We start from the raw sequence: 21,059 nt of genomic DNA on the forward strand, positions 1-21,059 counted from the left end.
GGTAACGGGGGCAGCGAGAGCAACGCTGGAGGAAAATCAAGTTTCCAACCCTTGTTCTTTGGCATGAAAAACAACCTGGTTCGGCATCTTAAAATATATAACTTGTTAAGGCAGCGAATGGGAGTGTAAGGATCCAGTTTGTGTCACTACTTATCTCATAACTCGGGAAGCCTCCCCTATTTGATATTGGTACAGTCCACGGTGCGCGGCCCAAAGCCTTCCGGCTGAACACAGTGACTCGAAACTTTCTATCCGCCTCGGAGCAATGAGTTGTAGATTGAGCCCGGCTGGTAAATAATAATAATAATAATAATAATAATAATAATAATAATAATAATAATAATAATAATAATAATAATAATAATAATAATAATAATAACAACAACAACAATAATATTAATAATAATAATAATAATAGTACTTCACATAGTCCTAAACACTTGGGAAGTGTTCGACTTGTGATTTTGTGATATGAAATCCAGCATATCTATCTTGTTTGCTGTGTCATAATAAAATAAATAAATAAATAATAATAATAATTTATTTTTGTATCCCGCCACCATCTCCCCGAAGGGACTCGGGGCGGCTAACATGGGGCCAAGCCCAGAAAAGACAAAGTATGAACAAGTTAAAACATAAGGAAAGGAATGGGTGGAAAGAGCGGGTCGCACGTGTGGTGTAATGCTTTGAGCTTTGTTCAGTGACTCTGGAGACAAGGTACAAACTAGAGCGCGTCCTTCAGTCTTCTATGACTCGAATTTACAACGCTTTTCTACTCGATTTGCTTGCTTCTTCAGGCAACAAACTTTGCTGCACTCCCATTGGCGCGAAGTGCTATCAATCAACTCAACAAGCCCGCCTTCTCTGTCAAGCTACTAAACAAGCCCACCTTCCTTCATTGGGATTGGTTCATCGGAAAGGAATATTCCATTACCAGAAGAGGGGGGAGTGTCCAAAGAAAGAAAGGAGCTACAGTTGAATGACCCCGCGGTGAGACAAGCGAAGAGACTGTGTGGTAAGCCATAACGTTCTAAAAAATGGTTGAATACCAGCTGCCTAAAAGTCTTCCCTTTTCTATGTAAGTAAATATCCCCCCCTTCTTTCTCTCCCCTTTGCCGCTGCAGCTGGTGATAAAACCCTCGGTGCGGTGGTCCCACTTTTCCGGCGGGGAAGCGTCGCTCTTGGGAAGTTGTTCCTGGAAGAGGAAGGGCTGTGGTGGATCTCAGGCTAGAGTTGCTGCATGGCGCTGCCAGGTATGTATGTAACAAGCCACGTGTTGAAAGTAACTTTTGTTACTCAAATAGAGAAGAGATTAAAGAAAACATGGAAGAGGGGGTAAAGAAAAAGGTCCCCATCTGGGGTGCATCTACACCAGGCATAAGCAAACTTGGGCCCTCCCTCCCACCGTTCCTCACCGCCTCAGGCCCCTTCCTTACCTGCAGGGAGGGCTCAAGTTTGCCCATGCCTGATCTACACTGTAGAATGAATACAATTTGACACTTCTTTGTTGCCTCCTGGGAGTTGTGGTTTGTTGAGGCAGCAGCAAAGAAGGCTAAAGAGCTTGCTAAACTACAACTCCCATCATCCCATAGCATTGAGCCATGGCAGTTAGAGTGGTGTGAATCTGCATTAATTCTGCAGTGTAGATGCACCCAAGGATTCATGATCTTAATAGTCAGCTTTGCAGTTGCTGGGACTTACAGTTTCCCAACATCTGGAGGGCAGACACTAAGTTATGTTATCATATCCTGAAGCCCCATCTGAATAAAATCCTACGTTATCTGCTTTGAACTGGGATATATGACAGTGTGGACTCAGAAACCCAGTTCAAAGTGGATATTGTGGGATTTTCTGCCTTGATATTCTGGGTTATGTGGCTGTGTGGAAGGGCCCTGGGTGTGACAAAGTGTGGTTTATTTCCCATTAGTTACAAATACAGCAGGCTCTTGGGGCCCTTCCACACAGCCCTATATCAAGGCAGAAAATTCCACAAAATCTGCTTTGAACTGGGTTATCTGAGTCCACACTCAGATAATGTGGGATTTTCTGCCTTGATATTCTGGGATATAGGGCTGTGTGGAAGGGCCTTGTGGAAAAATGCCTAATACTTAAATGCTTCATAATATACCATATCATAAACTCTGTATTGACTTGATATTAATGTCAAAATACAGTAAGCCACCCTGAGTTTCCACTGGGGAGATAGGGTGGGATAGAAATAAAGTCTCAGAATTAAAAGCAAATTAAGGCATGCTTAATGCAACACAATTTTGCTGTATTCTAAATACAGCTTTGTATTTACAATTCTCCTTAAGAGATTCCCATGTTGTGGGATGAATTATTAATTCTTTGATTTTATTTTTGCTGGTTGCTTGAGAGTCTACTGTACATGGATCTGCAATGCAGTGTTGCTTTTATTATAAGTGCAAAGGAATGCATTATATACAGTTGGACTGCTCTCATCATCCATTATCATGGCTTACACTGGATAAGATTGGTGAGAGTCCAGCATAATCTGCAGGGCTACATGTCCCATACTCTGTCTAAAATGCATTACATTAAATAGAGCACCTGGTGAAACTAATGGAAATATAATATGTTACTGTGATAATGAAGTTGGTATGAATTTCTAATGTTGTTGGCCTTCATTGCACTAAAAATGTAGCCTGTGCTCTAAATGTGAAGTGGCTCAAAGAAAGCAAAGAGTAATAAAGATGCTTAGACAATCCTTGCTTGTCTAGTCGGACTATTGCCCTCACATTTGTCACATTGGGAGAATTTCTCTAGGCTTCTACACAATAAAGCTTTGATCTCTAAAGTTTTCTGTACCCTTTGGAAGTGCTATAGTAAACCCAGAGTTAAGATAGACTAGTCTTCTATATACACTTCTTAAAAGAAGGAAACAAAAAGATTCACCCTTTGTTTGTTGGAATGGCCTGGGAGGTCATTGGTGTTCTTCTGCCCAGGAGTTTTTTCAGATTTCAGTTTTTTTTTCCAGTTTTCAAGATATACATCCAAACTTTTAATCAAATGAATCTCAAAAGAGTTATAGGTAACAGGGTAGGAAGAAACCCCTGTTGCCATCCAGTCCAAACCCATGTCATGTATGAATACTCAATCAAAACACACCCAAAAGATGGTCATTCAGCCTCTGTTTTTAAACTTCTAGTGAAAGAGGTGCTGCCACCCTCCGAGGAAGCACAATTCATTGTTGAACAGCTGTTGTCACTAGGAAGTTTTTTCTAAATGTTTAGATAGAGTCTTTTTTCCTGAAATGTTAACACCCTAACTCCCCCTTCCAAGTGTCACACAATTCATTTCTAGGATCAGCATGTTTCTCTTTTGTTATGTATCCAGAAACTGTTGAAAATTGGAATGAAATGTTCTTTCTGGCAGAGAAAGGAAGCCATCTGCAATAGCTGCGTCTTCTCAAGCCAGTTGCTGCAACTCTGCTGATCTCTCTGCTGGAATGTTCTTCCTTGGAGAAACATGCTGTGTCCTCATTGTAGCTTTTAGTATAGTGTTAAAAGCCTGAGTTTAGTTGGGGCTATCTTTCTTTTAGGAGAGAAAACAGACATAGGGAGTTGGGAATAAATACATTTATCTTATGTTTTGCTTCCCCCCCCCCCCAACAGTGTTCAAATGTACCCACATTATGCAATTACCTTAGTCTGATACCACTTTAACTGTCATAACCCAATCCAAGGATTTGTGAATTGGGAACATAGAATTCTCCTTGAGAGATTTCCATGTTGTGGTTTATATTTGTACGCTAGAGCTCACTAACCAGGCATGGTAACATATGTGACCTTACAGATATTATTGAGCTCCAAACTCCAATTGACATCAGCCAACATGGGCTATTCCTTTATTTATGAGATTGGGTGATGGCAGGTAGCTTAATCACTAATTGTTGCATTAGCTGAGGAACATGCAAAAATAATAACTTCCCACACATAAATATTCTAGTATGTATATAAAAATATAAAGGGGATTCACTGACATTATATTAAATAAGATATTGCCAGCAGCTGTGGTGAATAATAGAATAGAACTTAGTATGGATGTTGACACTTTAGAACTATATCAGATTTCTAAGACTTACATTGAAATTGGGACAAATGGGTCATGCCTTCTTCCATGTTGTTAAGGATCTTCTGCAACATATGATCACCACTAGATATGACCTCCCCTCTGGAGCAGTTTTTCTTTCTGCTGCCAAATGTAATCCTAGATTCTTATGAGGAAAGATAGGTTCCTAAGTATGCTCCGTCAAACAAACAGTAAACTTTATTCAAGAGTTGATCGATTTTCTCTTGGGTACATGCAGGTATGGTTTTATAATGTGATTTTTCCATCTGTTCTCAATAATAGTGAAGTCAGTAGGACAGAACTTTCCAAACATTTCATCTTTTTAGATGTGCATCACTTCACAACACTGTAATTCAGTTTTACTAGCAAACCAGAAGTTAAATCAGCCCCTTGTAAGAGATACAGACACATAAATTACAATAATGAAATGTATGAGGACACAACATATCTCATGAAAACCTTTCATTTATATTTTTAGTGTTTGTTTCATGGAGTCGCGGTGGCGCAATGGGTTAAATGCTTGTGCCAGCTGAACTGCTGACCTGAAGGTTGCCGGTTCGAATCCATGAGATGGATTGAATTCTGTCTGTCAGCTCTAGCTTGCGGGGACATGAGAGAAGCCTCCCAGTAGGATGGTAACACATTTGGACATTCCCTAGGCAACATCTCTGTAGACAACCAATTCTCTCACACCAGAAGTGACTTGAAGTATGTCCTCAAGTCTACCTGACACAATACAAAAAAAAAACCACCTCAAAACAAATTTCACATAGACCTAGAGAATCACGCTAGCATTATGTATAGGGCCAGTGGCTTCCCAGCCTCAGTTTTATCCTTTACCTCCCTCTGCCTCATGGAGAAAAAACTGTGTACTTCCTGAAAGAGATTGCAAAAGGAATGATGAATTGTTAGGTATTTCTCCCCTTGGTGGCACTGTTTACAAAGAAGGAACCATAGTCATGTAATGATGATTTTGATAACTTTGTATTATCACAGCATAACATAATTACAATTTGTTCATCATAAGTGGAATGAGCACTGGAATATACAATGATATAATATATTTTAGAACACGTTAAGTTTTAGAACTTTACTGGATCGGAAACATTGAGGCAAAAATCCTAATTTCTTATAATAGGATAGGCCACAGTGGCCCTCTAGATATTTTCAGATTACAAATTCCATCACTCTTAACTAGGATAACTGATGCTAAGGACCTTTGGAGGTTATAATCCAAAAATATCTAGGTGAACTCTTTTCATAAGAGAGAGTAAATATTAGAGATTTGTCTTCAGGACTTACCTTGTTCCATTTCGTGTCCCGGCTTTCATCAAGGCCCTGATCCATTTTCCGAAATTGGGAGGTCAGACATTTGTTTTGTTTTTGTTTCGTTTGGTTTTTAGGGTTGTTTTTTTTTTTTTGCGGGGGGGGGGGGGGAGGCGCCAGCCAAGGCCACAGCACCAGGCAAAGGGAGAGGGGAGGTGCAGGATGATCCAGCCATCCTCCTCCCCCCCCCCCAGGCAAGCCTGTGAGTGTAGTCCCAGGCCTATGGGTGCAGGCTTTGGGCCATGCCTAGCTGGGCTTTGCAGGGCCTACAGGCAATTGCTGAGTAAGGAGCTGCTGGCCGTGCGAGGCCCCGGTGCACAGGCCCAAAGCCTGCACCTGTAGGCCTGGGAGCTTTGGCCCTACACACCTGGGCCTCGCAGGGCCTGCAGCTGATCGATCTGAAAGGCAGGCTTGGAGCCGATATTGGCTCCCGCCTGCCTTTCGTTTTGAGCCAGTTTTTGTTTCTTTGAGGGTCTTTCTGTTTTGTGCCATCCGAATGGACGATACGAAACACGAATGAAACAAATGAGACAAATACTGCACATATCTCTCGTAAATATCAGGAGTGTGCTCTCACCTCTGGAAAGGCATGCATCAAGATTACACTGTAATTGTATATATGTTGGCACAGAAGCCTGTTTAGTTAAATGGCACATAGTCACAAAAACTGCATACTATACAGAGTAGATCAAGAATGGGAGCCATGCTATATACTTCAGACGCATATAACATGAGAAAAACATATTTACTGTTAAAATGTTTGATACTAGTTGTTAGAAGTCTGTCTTAACATTATGCATTATGAGTCTAAGCAGTTTTAGACAAGTACTGTATAACACTGTTTTAGTGATATTAGGGCAGAAAGTACCAGATCATCTCTCTTCTCTGGTAGTCTTGAGGGGCCAGGAGAGTTGTAATTGTAGTCTAGGACATACCATACTTCATCTATTGTAAAACACCATTGATTAAGATGTGCCCCTCTGTTGAGTATTAATTTGCGGAGTGCATTTTTGAATTAGTACAATATAGTATTTCTGCGGTGGTCACAGAATAGGTTGGTTGTGATGAGGATTCCCTAAAAAATCAGATTGAGATGCTGTGCAGTGAGGAATAGTCAACCTGCATACCCTGTTTCCCCGAAAATAAGACAGTGTTTTATATTATTTTTTGCTCCCAAAGATGTGCTAGGTCTTATTTTCAGGGGATGTCTTATTTTTCCATGAAGAAGAATTCACATTTATTGTTGAACAAAAAAATGAACATTTATTATATACTGTACAGTAGTTGTCATCACAAACCAACATAACCAAACCAGACAAACTGTGACTCCTGTCAAGAATTTCTTGTTACTACCATTATTTCCATGTACAACTGGTATGCACATTTACCAATCTTGCATGCTCTGGTGTTTTGTTTGGCAGGTGCCGGACATACTTCCAAACAAAAACTTTGCTAGGTCTTACTTTCAGGGGAGGTCTTATATTTAGCAATTCAGCAAAACCTCTGCTAGGTCCTATTTTTTGGGGATGTCTTATTTTAGGGGAAACAGGGTAATACCAATAATCTGGGTGAAATCAGCTTCTGTTGATCCTATGAATGAGGTAATCCTCCCTGACCAAATACCAAGAAAACTCTACTATAGAGTCTCCTTAGGATCACCATAAGTCAGAAACAACTTGAAGGCACACAAGAAACAAGAGACCTCCTAGGGCCCCAGTTATCAATTGCTATTCTGAAGTCCTGCAAGCTCAAAGCTGTGGGTTCTTTGATTTAATCTATACACCTGTAATATGAGCTATTCCTTGTGCCTTCCACTTTGCTAAGCATTTTTATCTTTTTCCAGAGAATTGTGTAGTTTTGTGATGCATCCAAAGTACGAAAGCCTCAGCTTAGGCATCTTGCTGAGCTGCATGATTACGTTTGAAATATAAGATCCCTGGCTGCTTTCTTTTTGCTTTTAAGTCTAGTTTGTTTTGTAATTGCAGCCAGTTACCATATTTCATTATTTCCTGACAGTTCTTAATCTTTTTCACAGCTAGATTTTTTTTTGTTTTGCAGCGAATAATTATTTTAAGTGAAAGAGATTTGTGTTTCTGCCATCAGTACAATTCACTTAATTTTATTTTGGCCTTTGTACATTCTCTGGGAATAAAACTTAAATTGTGCCAAACTTCCTTCCAATTTTTGTGCACAGTAGAATTGTGCTTCCTTTGTATATTAATTATCCTGCTCATTTTTATCTTACTTTAAACATCTTTAATGTTACTCATTTTCAAAAACAAAATCATCAAGAAATGCAACATATTGATATATTTAGTCCAAACATTTTAAGCATCCGCTATACATGTTTACAGCTACCTATATCATGTTAGAACACATGATTCAATTCAATGATGACCAGAGCCTTTTCTCTTGGTTCTTGTTTTCGTATTCAATTTCTGCCACATGCCCTGGTCTCTTGTGACAATTCTTGGATATGTATCAAGTAGAACGGGGTTCTCAACATTTTGTACCACTAGCTGCACCAGTCCCTGTCATAAAATGATATTTCACTTTTGCTGAGAATGACATTTACTGTATATACTCATGTATAGGTCAAAATTTTTACTAAAAAAAATGACCAGAATTACCTGGGTTAACTCATTGGCAGGTCAGTGAAAGTACTGTTTCTGATACCAATAGGACATCTCCTTCTCTGAGTAGAGAGGTGAAAGGCAAGAGCATAGAACAGAGGTTCCCAACCTTCCTTGGCTTACTGCCTCTTGTTCAGAAAAAAACAACAACTATTCAACACATCCCTGGACATCTGTTTTCTTTAAGCAACCAAACAGAAAGATGCAGTGACAAGTTTGCATTCTTCCATGTATATGTCCACCGACAACATGGCAAAGAAAGATGTCATTGTAAATAAGGCACCTTATTCAACATTATTTATTAAAATAAACCATAGTAACATTTGCATTACACACAGAAAATTGAGATAACAAAAGATAATATTAAAACAAAAATTGCAAATAACATCCAAAATAATCCTAAAATATTAACTTAGTGTACTTCTATCAGTTTATAAATGTTCAGTCCTTCTTTCAGCAGCATGAATTAAAATGTTTAAATACTTATTGCACTATTTTAACTGCTTTCCACGCAGTTCAGAAACAATCTAAATTAGATTTCATAGGTGCCATCTATTTGTAGTATCATACTGTTCACAAGACATTGCATTCCTAATGCATGCTGGACTGCCCATCAATGCGTGACACGATTGCCTGCCAACACTTGCTTGGTATGACCTGTCTGCTGACTTGATTACTGAGTGGTTATAACTTACATTTTATTCTCTATTCTCTCTGACATGGCACCACCTGTAAAAGTCTCTCTTCCACTATTAGAAATGGCTGCCACAATTCCTCCATAGAGATGCTTGCGCAGTACGCCCTTATGAAAAATTGGGTCTGCCATTCAAGCAGCCAAAATGTTGGGTGAATTGTATTCATCAACCCTCCCTCCACTCATGTTGCTCTCAAATACTGCTCAGATGTTGAACACAAGAACATTGGGAGCCTGAAGAATGCGGGGGGAGGGGGGGAGAAAGGTTAATGGAGTAAATAATAATAATAACAACAACAACCCTAAAGAACTTGGCCTACACTTGTACACAATCGGCGCTGACAAAATTACCATCTGCCAGCTGCAGAAGGCCACCTTACTGGGATCTGCACGCATTATTTGCCGATACATCACACACATTTGGAAGTGTCCAGCATGTGATCCAGTACAACAACCAGCAGAGTGTGGACTCATCTTTTTGTATTTCAAATAATAATAATAATAATATATTTATATCCCATCACCATCTCCCAGAGCTACTCAGGACAGCTCACAGAACACTCAAGGTGTGACATGCAAAATACAACAAGTGCAAAAGAAAACATAGACAGTAAGCAGTCAACACATCATAAATTCACAGTACCCCCTGGTAAAAACAATAAAATACAGCAATTGCTGTAGATAAAACAGCAGTATTCGATCTCAGAATTGTAAAGTGCTAATAAAGAATCTAAAGGTCCTCATATGTAGTATTAGAGAGTTTAAACATGGTGGAAGGCTTGTCGGAAAACCAGGTCTTAAATTGTTTGATACTTATCACCTCTGCCTCTTGTCACTGCTTTCACACTTTCAACGTTAACCCGTATATAAGTCAGCCCAGATTTTTTTGGATTGATTTTTCCCCCCAAAAGAAATTGGCTAGCACATGACTACATATGGTGAGAATATAAACAGCGCAGTAGTATTGTCAAATAATAAGTATAAAATTACCATCATAATTTTTGTCCTTGTTTTTTTTCCAGTAATGGGACCCAAGATGCATTAAAACTTATTAAAAACAATACAGATTAGTAACTACAAAGCATCAATAAAAAGTATATATTTAAAAGCAATTTAAAAATTATTAAATCATTAAAATACAATATAAAAATATAACACTATACCATTAAAAGCTCATCATAGTCAATTGCTAATATCCAGATGGAATAAGAATGTTTTTACTTGTCAGTGGAAGGGCAGTATGGAGGGATCTACCCATGCCTCCCTATGGAGGAAAATCTAAAGTAAAAGTAACATGGCATGATTTATGCTAATATGGTGTTGTCATTACACCTGGAAAGCATATTGGATTATGATAATTAATTACCTATATTTGATAGGAATTCTTTACAACATGTGTTTAAATAAATGTATGTCACCACTATATAAAAGTTTTTGCCATGTGCAGCAATGCAATTGGGTGATATTGCTACTGTGCTCAGTATCAGTTGTTTTTTTTCTGTGCAGCCAGTCCCCGAATTACAAACGGCTTATTGTTAAGAATGGGGGTGAGATAACAGGAAGTGAGATAAATCTATCCCTAGCAAGGGAAATTCACTCCTGAAAGAGTTATCATGGAGAAAAGGTGTCTCCAATGAAGCTTTTCAACCAATCCTTGTTTCCACAACAAGCCAATTTTTAAAAAATCAAAAATCAAAGAGACAGCAAAGCAAAGACTACAGGGGTGTTAACCCTTCCCTGTGCTGTCCAATTACAAACAAATTCAACTTAAGAACAAACTCCAGAACTGAGCTTGTTCATAACTTGGGGACTGTCTATATAGTACAAATTTGAGCCATTTCCTAATATAAAATGTCTTCCGCTTTTTCAGGTGGAAATAAAGATAACATCAGAGCAGGGTGCAAGAAATGTGGTTATCGTAAGTATTAGCAAAGACATAATTGCATTTGGTTTCATGTGAAACTTCAATACCATTGTATCGCTTTATCTGTATAAAGCCAATATATAAATAGTTGAGACTAACTTTAAAAACATAATGAGCATCAAAATGCTGTGCCTTGGATATTAAGCCATGTGGATGAAAGGAAGTTCATGGAAGAAAGGTTTACATCTCTTTCGACCTTCTGCAGCTGTCGGAACATGTCCATACAGATTTTTCTAGATAATATGAAGACCTGTTGAACAGTCTGAATGGAGTTTGAAAAGTTATTTTCAATGCCCTTCAGTATCCAATTCTACACTACTTCAGGAGTTTCATTTTAATTCTTCTCCCTTTTCTTCAATTCATTGTCTGCTTTATTCATTTTATCACATTCTATTCAATCTTTGTTCAAATTCCATTTATATTATCTATTCTATTTTTCTTTCTGTCTCTCCCCCCTTTCTATTGAGACTGCTCTATGAAACAGATTAGTTCAGGAGAGAGATAACATTGGAGTAGTGGGTTGCAATACTTTCTCCAATGGGAAGTCCATGTTCTACTTTCCCTTTTTAAAACAAGCTTTTGTTTCTAATTTTTGCATTTGTTTAAATGTTTTGAGGGAAGAAATTGTGGGCACTTCTTTTTATATTTTTTTCAGCCACGTAAAGTGTTCATTTTCTGTATTTTATTTACTTATATGTGACATCATAAGGTTTCCCAGAGTTTACCATAAGCAATATAAGCAGTGAAGTGATGATTAATGGAATCAATAACTACAAAGTTGGGTATCCTGGGTGTAATATTGATTTAACAGCAGCATGTCTCTTTTTTCCTGTTCTTTTTCTTCCCATTTGTCTGACATGCATTAGGACATAAATTCTGTATTGTTACTTAGATACAAAACTAAATTGGTGATATTCATAGATACAGCCTGTTCACAGATACATTATTTTCAAATGAGCTAAGTTTCCTGAGAAAAGTTAATTTCTAGACTGGATCCTAAAGCAGTGTGGAGGCAGGAGGAAGGAAGGAAAAAATGAGACAACCCATTGTGCTAATGGAAGCACATTAGCATAACAATGGGTCCAACCCACTTCAAAATTAACATTCCTGCTGCTTGCTTACATTAAAATATTTTTAATTTTGGACTTTCAGCAGAGTGGAATAAAACCTTGCTCCCTGTTACAACTTGCCCAGGGCCAATCTAGGGGAATAAACCTGGTAGGGTCCAATTAAAATCTAAAATTTGTAATACTTAAAAAAAATTGATTAAGTACTTATTTCCTGTTAGAGAAATGGTTGCCTCAGAAGGATGTCTTGTGGGGCTCTTGGAGGCCATTCCTAGAATAGTATCCTTATACAAAACAAAATGGAGTGGCAAAGAAGGGAAACAGACAATATTTGGTAGATTTGGTATTTCCTTTTGATGTTTGTTTTTTCTTTAATTTGTATCCCACATTTCTCCCAGATTGGGATGGATGCAAGGCAGTGTTTGAGGCATCAAAGCCTGGCCTGATGTTTTATGGGAACAGGGCACTTGAAAACATGGCTTGGTTTTAAGATGACGATGTTTAAGCCATTTATATGGAAGAAAATTCTATTGAAAAAGACTTACATTCCAGCAATTGAAGAGGTTGTCTATTATGGTGGAAATCTTCTTTCTTCTAGCCTGCATAAGTTCTTCAGGATATCTTATTCAACTTATTGTTAAAAATTATTATCTAGCCGTTGGAAATTGATTAAAATAGAAATAAAGACACCCTTTCAGTGATGAACAGTAAATTGCTATTTGGTTCATGTTTTTATTTTATTTTCTTACTTGTTCTTCTCTTGCTCAATTTTACTTAGCTGGCCATCTGACATTCGAATGCCGTAATTTTCTCCGAGTGGATCCCAAAAGAGACATTGTGCTAGATGTCAGCAGCACAAGCAGCGAGGACAGTGAGGAGGAGGAACTGGGGAAACTGCAAACTGTGCCAGAAAAACAGAGTAAATTCCAGCATCCTATTTGCCTTCTTCATTTTTAGTACAATTTCTTCATTTTTTTAACTCTAATTTCTTTCACCTCCTGTGGTTTAATGTGTTAGATGTTGCCAAATTGTTTTTAAAAAGTAATTGGATGCAATTATAATTTCAGGCTCCACCCACAGTTTCTGTCATAGTTTTTAAAGAAGCACTCTTCTTCTCAGTTGATGCTTCATATTTGGTGGAATTAGGAGTGCAGGACCCCCATGAAAGTTAAAAAATATGAATATATCTCACAACCTTTGAGGATGCCTGCCATAGATGTGGGCAAAACGTCAGGAGAGAATACTTCTGGAACATGGCCATACAGCCTGGAAAACACACAACAACCCTGTGATTCCAGCCATGAAAGCCTTCGACAACACAATGAATAAAAATGCTATTTTTAAAATTTTAGAGGATGCCTCTCTAAGAATTTCTAGGTTCTACAGCATGACTCTGAAGTCAATCTCTGCTGGAATTTGACCATAGAACCATACCTAGAGATTCATAGGGGAGTGTTTCTTCTAGAAATTTCTAGAAAGAACATTTTGATGAAATCCATGAATAATCAAATCTACAGTCAAACCTGCAGATGTGTAGGGCCGACTATACAGTGTGCCCTCATTTTTTGCGGGGATTAGGTTCCAGGTCTGCCCGCGAAAAGTGAAAAACCACGAAGTAGCGTCACTATTTTTATTTTAATATTTAAACATTATTATCAGTAACTAGCTAGCAGCATAGCAAAAAAAACCCTGGGAATTATTATTATTATTATTGACACAAAGACAGAATATGACACAGCAAACGAGATATATATGCTGGATTTCGTATCACCGAATCACAAGTTGAACAGTTCCCAAGCGTTTAGGACTATGTGATGTATTTTCGGATGATGCGTGCAAATCCCAGTAAGTGGCCTTTTGCAGTGACAGATCGTAATTTTGTCAGTGTTTATTGTTTTCAAATGCCGGCTGAGATCTTTTGGCACAGCACCCAGTGCATCAGTTACCACTGGGACCACCTGCACTGGTGTATGCCAGAGCCTTTGCAGTTTGATTTTGAGGTCCTGATAACGGTTGAATTTTTCTTGTTGTTTTTCGTCAATTTGACTGTCACCTGGTATGGCGACATCAATAATTTAAACTTTTTTTATTTTCCACAACCGTGAGGTCTGGTGTATTGTGTTCCAAAACTTTGTCTGTCTGGATTGGAAAGCCCCACATGATTTTTAAGTGTTCATTTTCCACTACCTTTGCAGGTTTGTGATCCCACCAGTTCTTTACTACTGGCAGATGGTACTTGTGACATAAATCCCCATTTATTATTATTATTATTATTATTATTATTATTATTATTATTTATAAACCACTCTTTCACTCTTAAAGAGATTCAAAGTGGTGAATTATCTTTTGGATGTTATTTTTACAGAGAAGAATAGTTCCAAGCTCCTGGTAATAGCAATAAAAGTAAATTGTCCAGCTATTTCATGTTTTTGTCTTCAGTGGGTTTTTTGTGGAAAGAAAGATAAAAACCACAACTTGTGGAGGTTTGCAAGATCAAGTGGGCACAATTTTACCACCACTACCACAGTAAAATCCAATAAATGAGACAAAACACTTCATGTATTAAATGGGATTATCTTGAAGAGCCTTAGGTGCAAAATATCAATTAAGTTCCAGAAATGTATTGTTGTTCCTCTAAAATGTTATCACGTAAATTCACAGGTATTGGTGAGGAAGAAGACAAGAAAAAGGTAAAAAAGAAGCATAAGGAAAAATCTAAATTAAAGAAAGCAAAGAAAAGGTATTTTAAGGCCTTTATTTTCATATTTTATATATGATAATTTTTTAAAAAATCTTATTTATATACTACCTTCCCATCTAAATCGTTGTGTACAATTATTTTAAAATCTGGTAGAAGATCACTTGATTTTTTTCCACCCAAAAGACAGGGCAAAACATTTGTACAGTATTGAATAGTGTTAAGATTTTTTTTTACTTGTTTATTTAAGTTAATAGTCATTTAGGGTTTGAGTCAGTTAATTATATATAAAGTAATGCCATTATAATCAATGGGACTCTTTCAATGGAACTGACAAGTCTACTGATTTCTATTGGCCTATTCTAAGTGTGAAGGATACAGAATGGCATCCCGAAGGCCTTTTCCGATAAGAAAAATTCTGAAAAGCCTTTATTACTGGTAAATTGTACTGGAACTTTTACAAGTAAAATGCATGAGCAGATTCCTAACTCAGGGAGGTTCTTTCCTACAAAAGGAATAATTTTAATTCTTTTGTGATCATAAATGTACACTCAGCCAAATTTTGGATGCTTAAGGCATGGTTGCCAATATTTGTAATAGTTTGGAGCAGACATTCTATTGCTGGACTCATCATTCCTGTTAATGCAGAACTCAGTCCCAGTTTGCTGATGTCTTGGCAATCAAACCTAGCATAGCCCTATCAGTTTGTATCCTTGCTCTGTCCTCTCCTTCTCTTTTCTTTTGCAATGTCTATATGAGATCCTAGTTTTGCAGATTTTTAAAATATCTGTACAGAAGCAGGATGGCCTTAGACCAGAGGAAGGCAATAGTAAACCACCTCTGAACAAATCTTGCCAGGAAAACCTTCATACATTGCAGAGACTTGAGCGTGCACAACAAGGAATCTGAAGGGAAACCAACCTCGGTTTCTTAACAGCAAATTATGTCAGACTAACCTTATTTCTTTATTCTATAGAATTAGAACCTTGGCAGATCAGGAGAGTGCAGTGGATGTAATGTATCTTGATTTTTTTTTGTAAAAGGAGTAAAATGTAAGCTAAATGATGCTATATTGTTAAATGATTAGACTTGTGTCAAATACTAGTGATTCTTCACTATCCTGAGGATAAGTGAGATACTACAGGTTTCTATCCAAATTGTTTAGCATCTTTATAAAGGACTTTGATTAAGAATAAAGAGGACATCAAATTTTGAAGGATAGCTAATACCTCATAAGATAGATTCATGATTCAACTTGACTTCCACAGATTACTGAACTGGGTCAAAACTCCCTCCCCCAAAAAATAATTTCAACAGAGATAAATTTAGGGTACATTTAGGTAGGAAAATCAAATGGTCAGGTATTGGATAGACAACAATAGATATAAAAAGGATTTAGGAGTGTCAATAAAACACAAACTAAATGTGAGTCATCAGTTAGATGTGAGGGAAATAAATAATGCAGTTTTAGGCTGCATCAACAGAAATGTAGCGTCCACGTCAAGGGAAGTAAATGCACAACTCTATTACTCTGATTTGAGTGGTGATATATATATATATATATATATATATATATATATATATATAGAGAGAGAGAGAGAGAGAGAGAGAGAGAGAGAGAGAGAGAGAGAGAGAGAGAGGTTATCTCTGAATATTTGAAGAGTTTATATTCTGTTTATATATATATATATATATATATATATGTATGTATGTATGTTCTAATAGGTCTCATTCTTCAAGTGCCACAGAAGAGGATGAGCCTAAATCGAAAAAACAGAAATCCCACAAAAAGGAAAAGAAGAAGGAAAAAAAGAATAAATCCAAGAAAAGAAAACATCACCACAAAAAGGGGAAGAAGAAGCAGAAGAAGGGGGGAGATTCTTCATCCTCGGATAGTTCAGACTCTTCCAGCAGTGACTGAGAAGCAAAGCTAGGATCATGTGGATTCATTCCAGTTCATATTGTGAGCCAGTTAATATATTTTTTTACTGAAAAAAAATGTTATTTATAAATATGTCTCTTGCTTATATTAAACTACTTTTCCAAGCTTAAAGAAACTTTGTGTATAACCCTTATTTGCACTTTCTGTTTGAAAAGGAACTAATTGTCCTTAAGGTTTTATTCTGTCTACCATCTGCTGAAAAATTTGGCTTCCATTCTGGGAAGGCTGAAAGAGTTTGTGAAATGATAGGAGCCAAAGCTGGCCTTTCCCCCTTCTATCTCATTGAATTAAGAGACATAATATATGCCCTTCCTGTTGGAACCAAAGTAGAAGCGAGGGTCAGCGGGAATATTAGATTAAAACTTATTTTGCAACGGGGAAAAAGATGAAAAATGCAGCAACTGTTGTCTGCTACAATACTGAAAAACCTTGTTTGTTAAGGTAAGAACCGCTCTTTGCATGAGCTAGCTAGCAATGGTTTTTATGTTATAACTAGCTTGGAGACCCGGTGATGCCCGGGTCATTTGAGAAAGGCATTGTTTGCCTGTGTTCCAAGTGTAGCCTATATCCAATGTCAGCTGGGTTCAGTGGGTGCGGGTGAGCTCCAACTCCCATATGCAAGTCCCATCGTCCAGTGTCCACCCCCCTCCAAACAGAGCCAGTATGTAGAGTAGGTCATGAGGGCTCCATGTACCATGTTTGGTCTTGATCAGTCATTTGTGCGGGTCGCGGTGCTCTCAGGAAGTGAGTGAAGGTATTGGAAGTCCCATCGTCCTCCAAACTGCACCTGGGTGTAGAGTGAGTCATGGGTGTTGTTTGTTTGAAGTTTGGTCTTGATGAGACATTGATGGGGTGACAGTGGTCTCGGGAAGTGAATGAATATACTACAAGTCCCATCATCCAAGGTCCAAGCTCTTTCAAATCTCACCAAGATGTAGAGTGGGCCATGGTGGCTCTATGTGCCAAGTTTGGTCTTGATCAGTCATTGATGGGGGTCACAGTAGTCCCAGGAAGTAAGTGAAGATAGTGTAAGTCCCATCATCCACTGTCCCTCCTCCCCCAAACTGCACAAGGATGTAAAGTGGGCTACCCTGCACCTGCGTGTCAAGTTTGATACAGTTTTGTCATTCATGGGCATCACAGTGGTTTGTGGGAGGTGAATTGGATGAATGTACTGCAAATCCCATAATCCTTGGTCCACCCTCCGTCAAACTGCTGCAGCATGTGAAGTGTGTCATTTGGGATATGTGTGCCTGGTTTGGTTTTCTGTGATTTGTGGCAGTTGCTGTGGTCTCAAGAAGTGAGGGAAGGTACTGCAAATTCCATCATCCTTGGTCCATCCTGCCCCAATATACATCAGGACGTAAAGGGGTCCACAGGAGTTCTGTGTGCCAAGTTTGGTCCATTTCTATCATTGGTGGGCATTGCAGAAGTCTGTGGGAGTTAAAGTGTTTTAAAGTACTGCAAATCCCATCATCTGTGGTCCATCCTCCCCAAATGGCAGCAGGTCATAAAGTGCATTGTGGGGATGAAGTGTGCCAAGTTTGGTGCAGATCCGTCATTCCTGTTGGTCTCAGTAGCCTGGGATAGTGGCGGCCAATCAAATCGCGAGCACATATTCCGCCAGGCCAATCAAAACGCTGATACATACTCCGATTTCACTTTTATTATATATATAGATTTGCTTTAAAGTTTCCCATCATGTTTAATGCAAAAGAAAGATGCTGTCTTAGGCTGCATCTGCACTGTAGCATTATTCCATCACAGTTAAAAGTATGTCAAATTGCAATAACTTCAGCTGTCATGCATCAATGCTATGGAATCTTAGAATTTATAGTTTAGTAAGGCGCCTAGCACTCTTCAGTAGTGAAGTCCTTCTAAAGCTGCAACTTCCATGATTCTATAGTACTGAGCCGTGGCACTTGTGGTGTCAAACTGCATTCATTCTACAGTGTAGGTGCTTCCCAGGATAAAGGTTATTGGTCTTGGATGCTTTTTTGCCATACTAGTTAATATTTGTGCACGGATTAACAAAATTGGATGTATCTTTTGTTCAAACAAAATCATTGCTTCTGAGTTCTACTAAATGATTATTTTGCCTTATGTAATATATATGAACTGAGGACAGTATCAATCCTACTCACATTTCAGCAATATACAATGGTTCTACCATTATGTAGCTGGGAAGATACTCCCATTAAATACTTTGAATTGTGTTGGGAAGGTTGAAGACCACAGGAGAAGATGATGTCAGGTTGATGGACTTAAATGAAGGAAGCCACAGTCCTGATTAGAAAGATCTGGAACATGGCTGTTGATAGCTGGGTGACTGGAGTCTTCTCATTTATGGTGTCACCATAAGTCAAGGATGACTTGACAGAAATTAACAACAAATGTAGCTGTGTCCTCTTTGAACATCATAGGTTAAGATACAAATCCCTGATTTTTTTTATTAAGTAGGCACCAGAAATGTCTTTCACATAAACATAGAAATTACTTAGTGGCACAGGCCAATCTGTACACCCTACATATGCAGCAAATGGACTTGAACATCAAGTGGATTTCCTCATTACCCTTCCTTAAATGAAGTATTTGAATATATTAATCTCTACTAGACTCTGAGTCTTCCCCTTCCCCTGAAAGATGTAGGTTTCATAAGAACTAGCTGTGCCCGGCCACGCATTGCTGTGGTGTTGGTGAGAAATTGTTGAGGTAGTGGTGGTATTGAATGTCTGTTGTATGGTTGTCTTTATGTTTAGTATGCACACTGAAGTGGATTATATGGCAGTGTGGAGTCAAGATAATCCAGTTCAAAGCAGATAATATAAGATACTAAATGGGTTATATAGCTGTGTGGAAGGGCCTTGAGTCTACACTGCCATATAATCCAGTTAAAATCTGATAATCTGTGGAAGAGGCCTAAGTGAGGCCTAACTGTGCCTGTCCCCTGGGCTGAGTAGGTTGCTAGGAGACCAAGTGGGTGGAGCTTAGCCTTCAAACTGGCAGCAATTGGATAAAAACTATTATTCCTCTCCCTGTAATTAGGACTTTATTTTTCTTTTCTTTTTGTTGTATCAACCTAGAGCCGTGAATGATGGGTTGTTTTGTCAAATTTCGAGGTTGGGGGGCCTGTAGTTTTGTTGTTTTGTCCGCTGCCCTGATGCCATCACTCTTTTATATATATAGATAGGGTGCGGAGCAGTGGTTCTCAACCTGTGTGTCCCCAGGTGTTTTGGCCTACAACTCCCAGAAATCCAAGCCAGTTTACCAGCTGTTGGGATTTCTGGGAGCTGAAGGCCAAAACATCTGGGGACTCACAGGTTGAGAACCACTGATGTAGAGCATAGTTTTGCTTCTGCATCACACTTGTTATTATAGAAGCCAATAAACATTATTCACAGTAGAAAAATTGTTGCTTTCTTGTTCTGTCCACAGCTTTTCGAAAACCTTTCTTTAGATGGATTTTGATAAATCAAACAGATGGTTCTTGAAGAATTGTGGTAGTTTAAGCCCCAACAAAATTAAATAACTAGCAGGGGGTGCAGCTTTAAGAATTTTCTGTCTGTAAGTCAATGAGATTCATCAAGTTTCAGTTCTAGAAAATAGTTTCCTTAGCAACTTGAATCCTTTTGGGGGATGCTTATCCTTCAAACATGTTTCAGAGTATGTTATTCAGCAGCTTTTAATTCTTCATAGCTTTTAATGAATCTATTTCCCAAAGGCATTCCAATATCTTGCCCAAAGACAGGACCATTTGTCCAGCAGTCTGACATGTGTGTTTAGAAAGAGCGCACACTTTCTGTTTAGTTCAGATGGTATATTCCAAAAAGTGCCATGCAAGCACTTCTGAACAGATTCTGAGCAAAGTTCAAGGACTGGCCTATCCATAAATACAGAATACTGTATTTTTAAGACGTTGGTATTCAAAACTAAAAACCACTACACAAATCCTTTCTTTTACTTGGTGATTGCATTGCAGAGTTTTCACATTTTCTACTGTATATAGTACCATTCATATCTCCGGCCCTTTACAATGCAACATAAGCATAGGATGATTTTTCACTCTAAATTGTAAGAGACAAAACTAGCAAGGGAAATGCTATTTTTTCTGTATATTTAGGATGTATGATAAATTAGAAAATTCATGGTTAAAACAAAGCCAATAAAATATTTTTCACAGAAGGTAAAGTCATGTCAAGGTAGTATTGAAAGCAAAATTGCTGCTGTCATCGCTGTTAAAATGACATGGCAAGCACAGTATCATGTTGTTTTCTGGCATTACAAAAGGCGTATTCTTTCTATACAACATGATACCTTTATCTGCAATGGATATGTCCTGAACTTACCAAGGAAACTGGATAATAGTGAACCCTGTTGAAATGAGTGACTTCTGTCATAAACTACCATAGATCTAGAAAATTCCTAAAGAGGTATAATCTTAAGAATTTGCTAGGTTCCCCAACATGATTCTACGGTAATTTCCAACAGAAGCATGCAATAAAATCACCTGGAGAGTGTAGAAAATTCCTAGAGAACACATATTTTGTCAGTTGAAACTTTGGTTGCCAATCCTTTGAATATAGTAGTAATACTGTACTTTAATTTTTCAGGAGTTCCCCTGAATCTAGTTCCAACTCTCAGGGGGAGAGCTGGCCCTTGCCCCTTGTTATGTTGCTTGTGTCT

The 21,059-nt window shown here is 38.2% G+C and overlaps 1 protein-coding gene across 1 annotated transcript; it reads left to right on the forward strand.

Moving 5' to 3' along the window:
- Window positions 1-859: 859 nt before the first annotated feature.
- On the forward strand, window positions 860-16,491 carry srek1ip1 (SREK1 interacting protein 1). Its single transcript, XM_016999408.2, has 6 exons — window positions 860-1,015; window positions 1,125-1,253; window positions 10,616-10,663; window positions 12,515-12,655; window positions 14,398-14,476; window positions 16,160-16,491. The coding sequence occupies exons 2-6, from the start codon at window positions 1,241-1,243 to the stop codon at window positions 16,353-16,355; spliced, it is 477 nt and encodes a 158-aa protein (XP_016854897.1). The 5' UTR covers window positions 860-1,015; window positions 1,125-1,240; the 3' UTR covers window positions 16,356-16,491.
- The last annotated feature ends 4,568 nt before the right edge of the window (window positions 16,492-21,059 follow it).

This window comes from Anolis carolinensis, chromosome 2 (genome assembly GCF_035594765.1).
Source record: "Anolis carolinensis isolate JA03-04 chromosome 2, rAnoCar3.1.pri, whole genome shotgun sequence".
In the NCBI taxonomy this organism is placed as follows: Eukaryota; Metazoa; Chordata; class Lepidosauria; order Squamata; family Dactyloidae; genus Anolis; species Anolis carolinensis.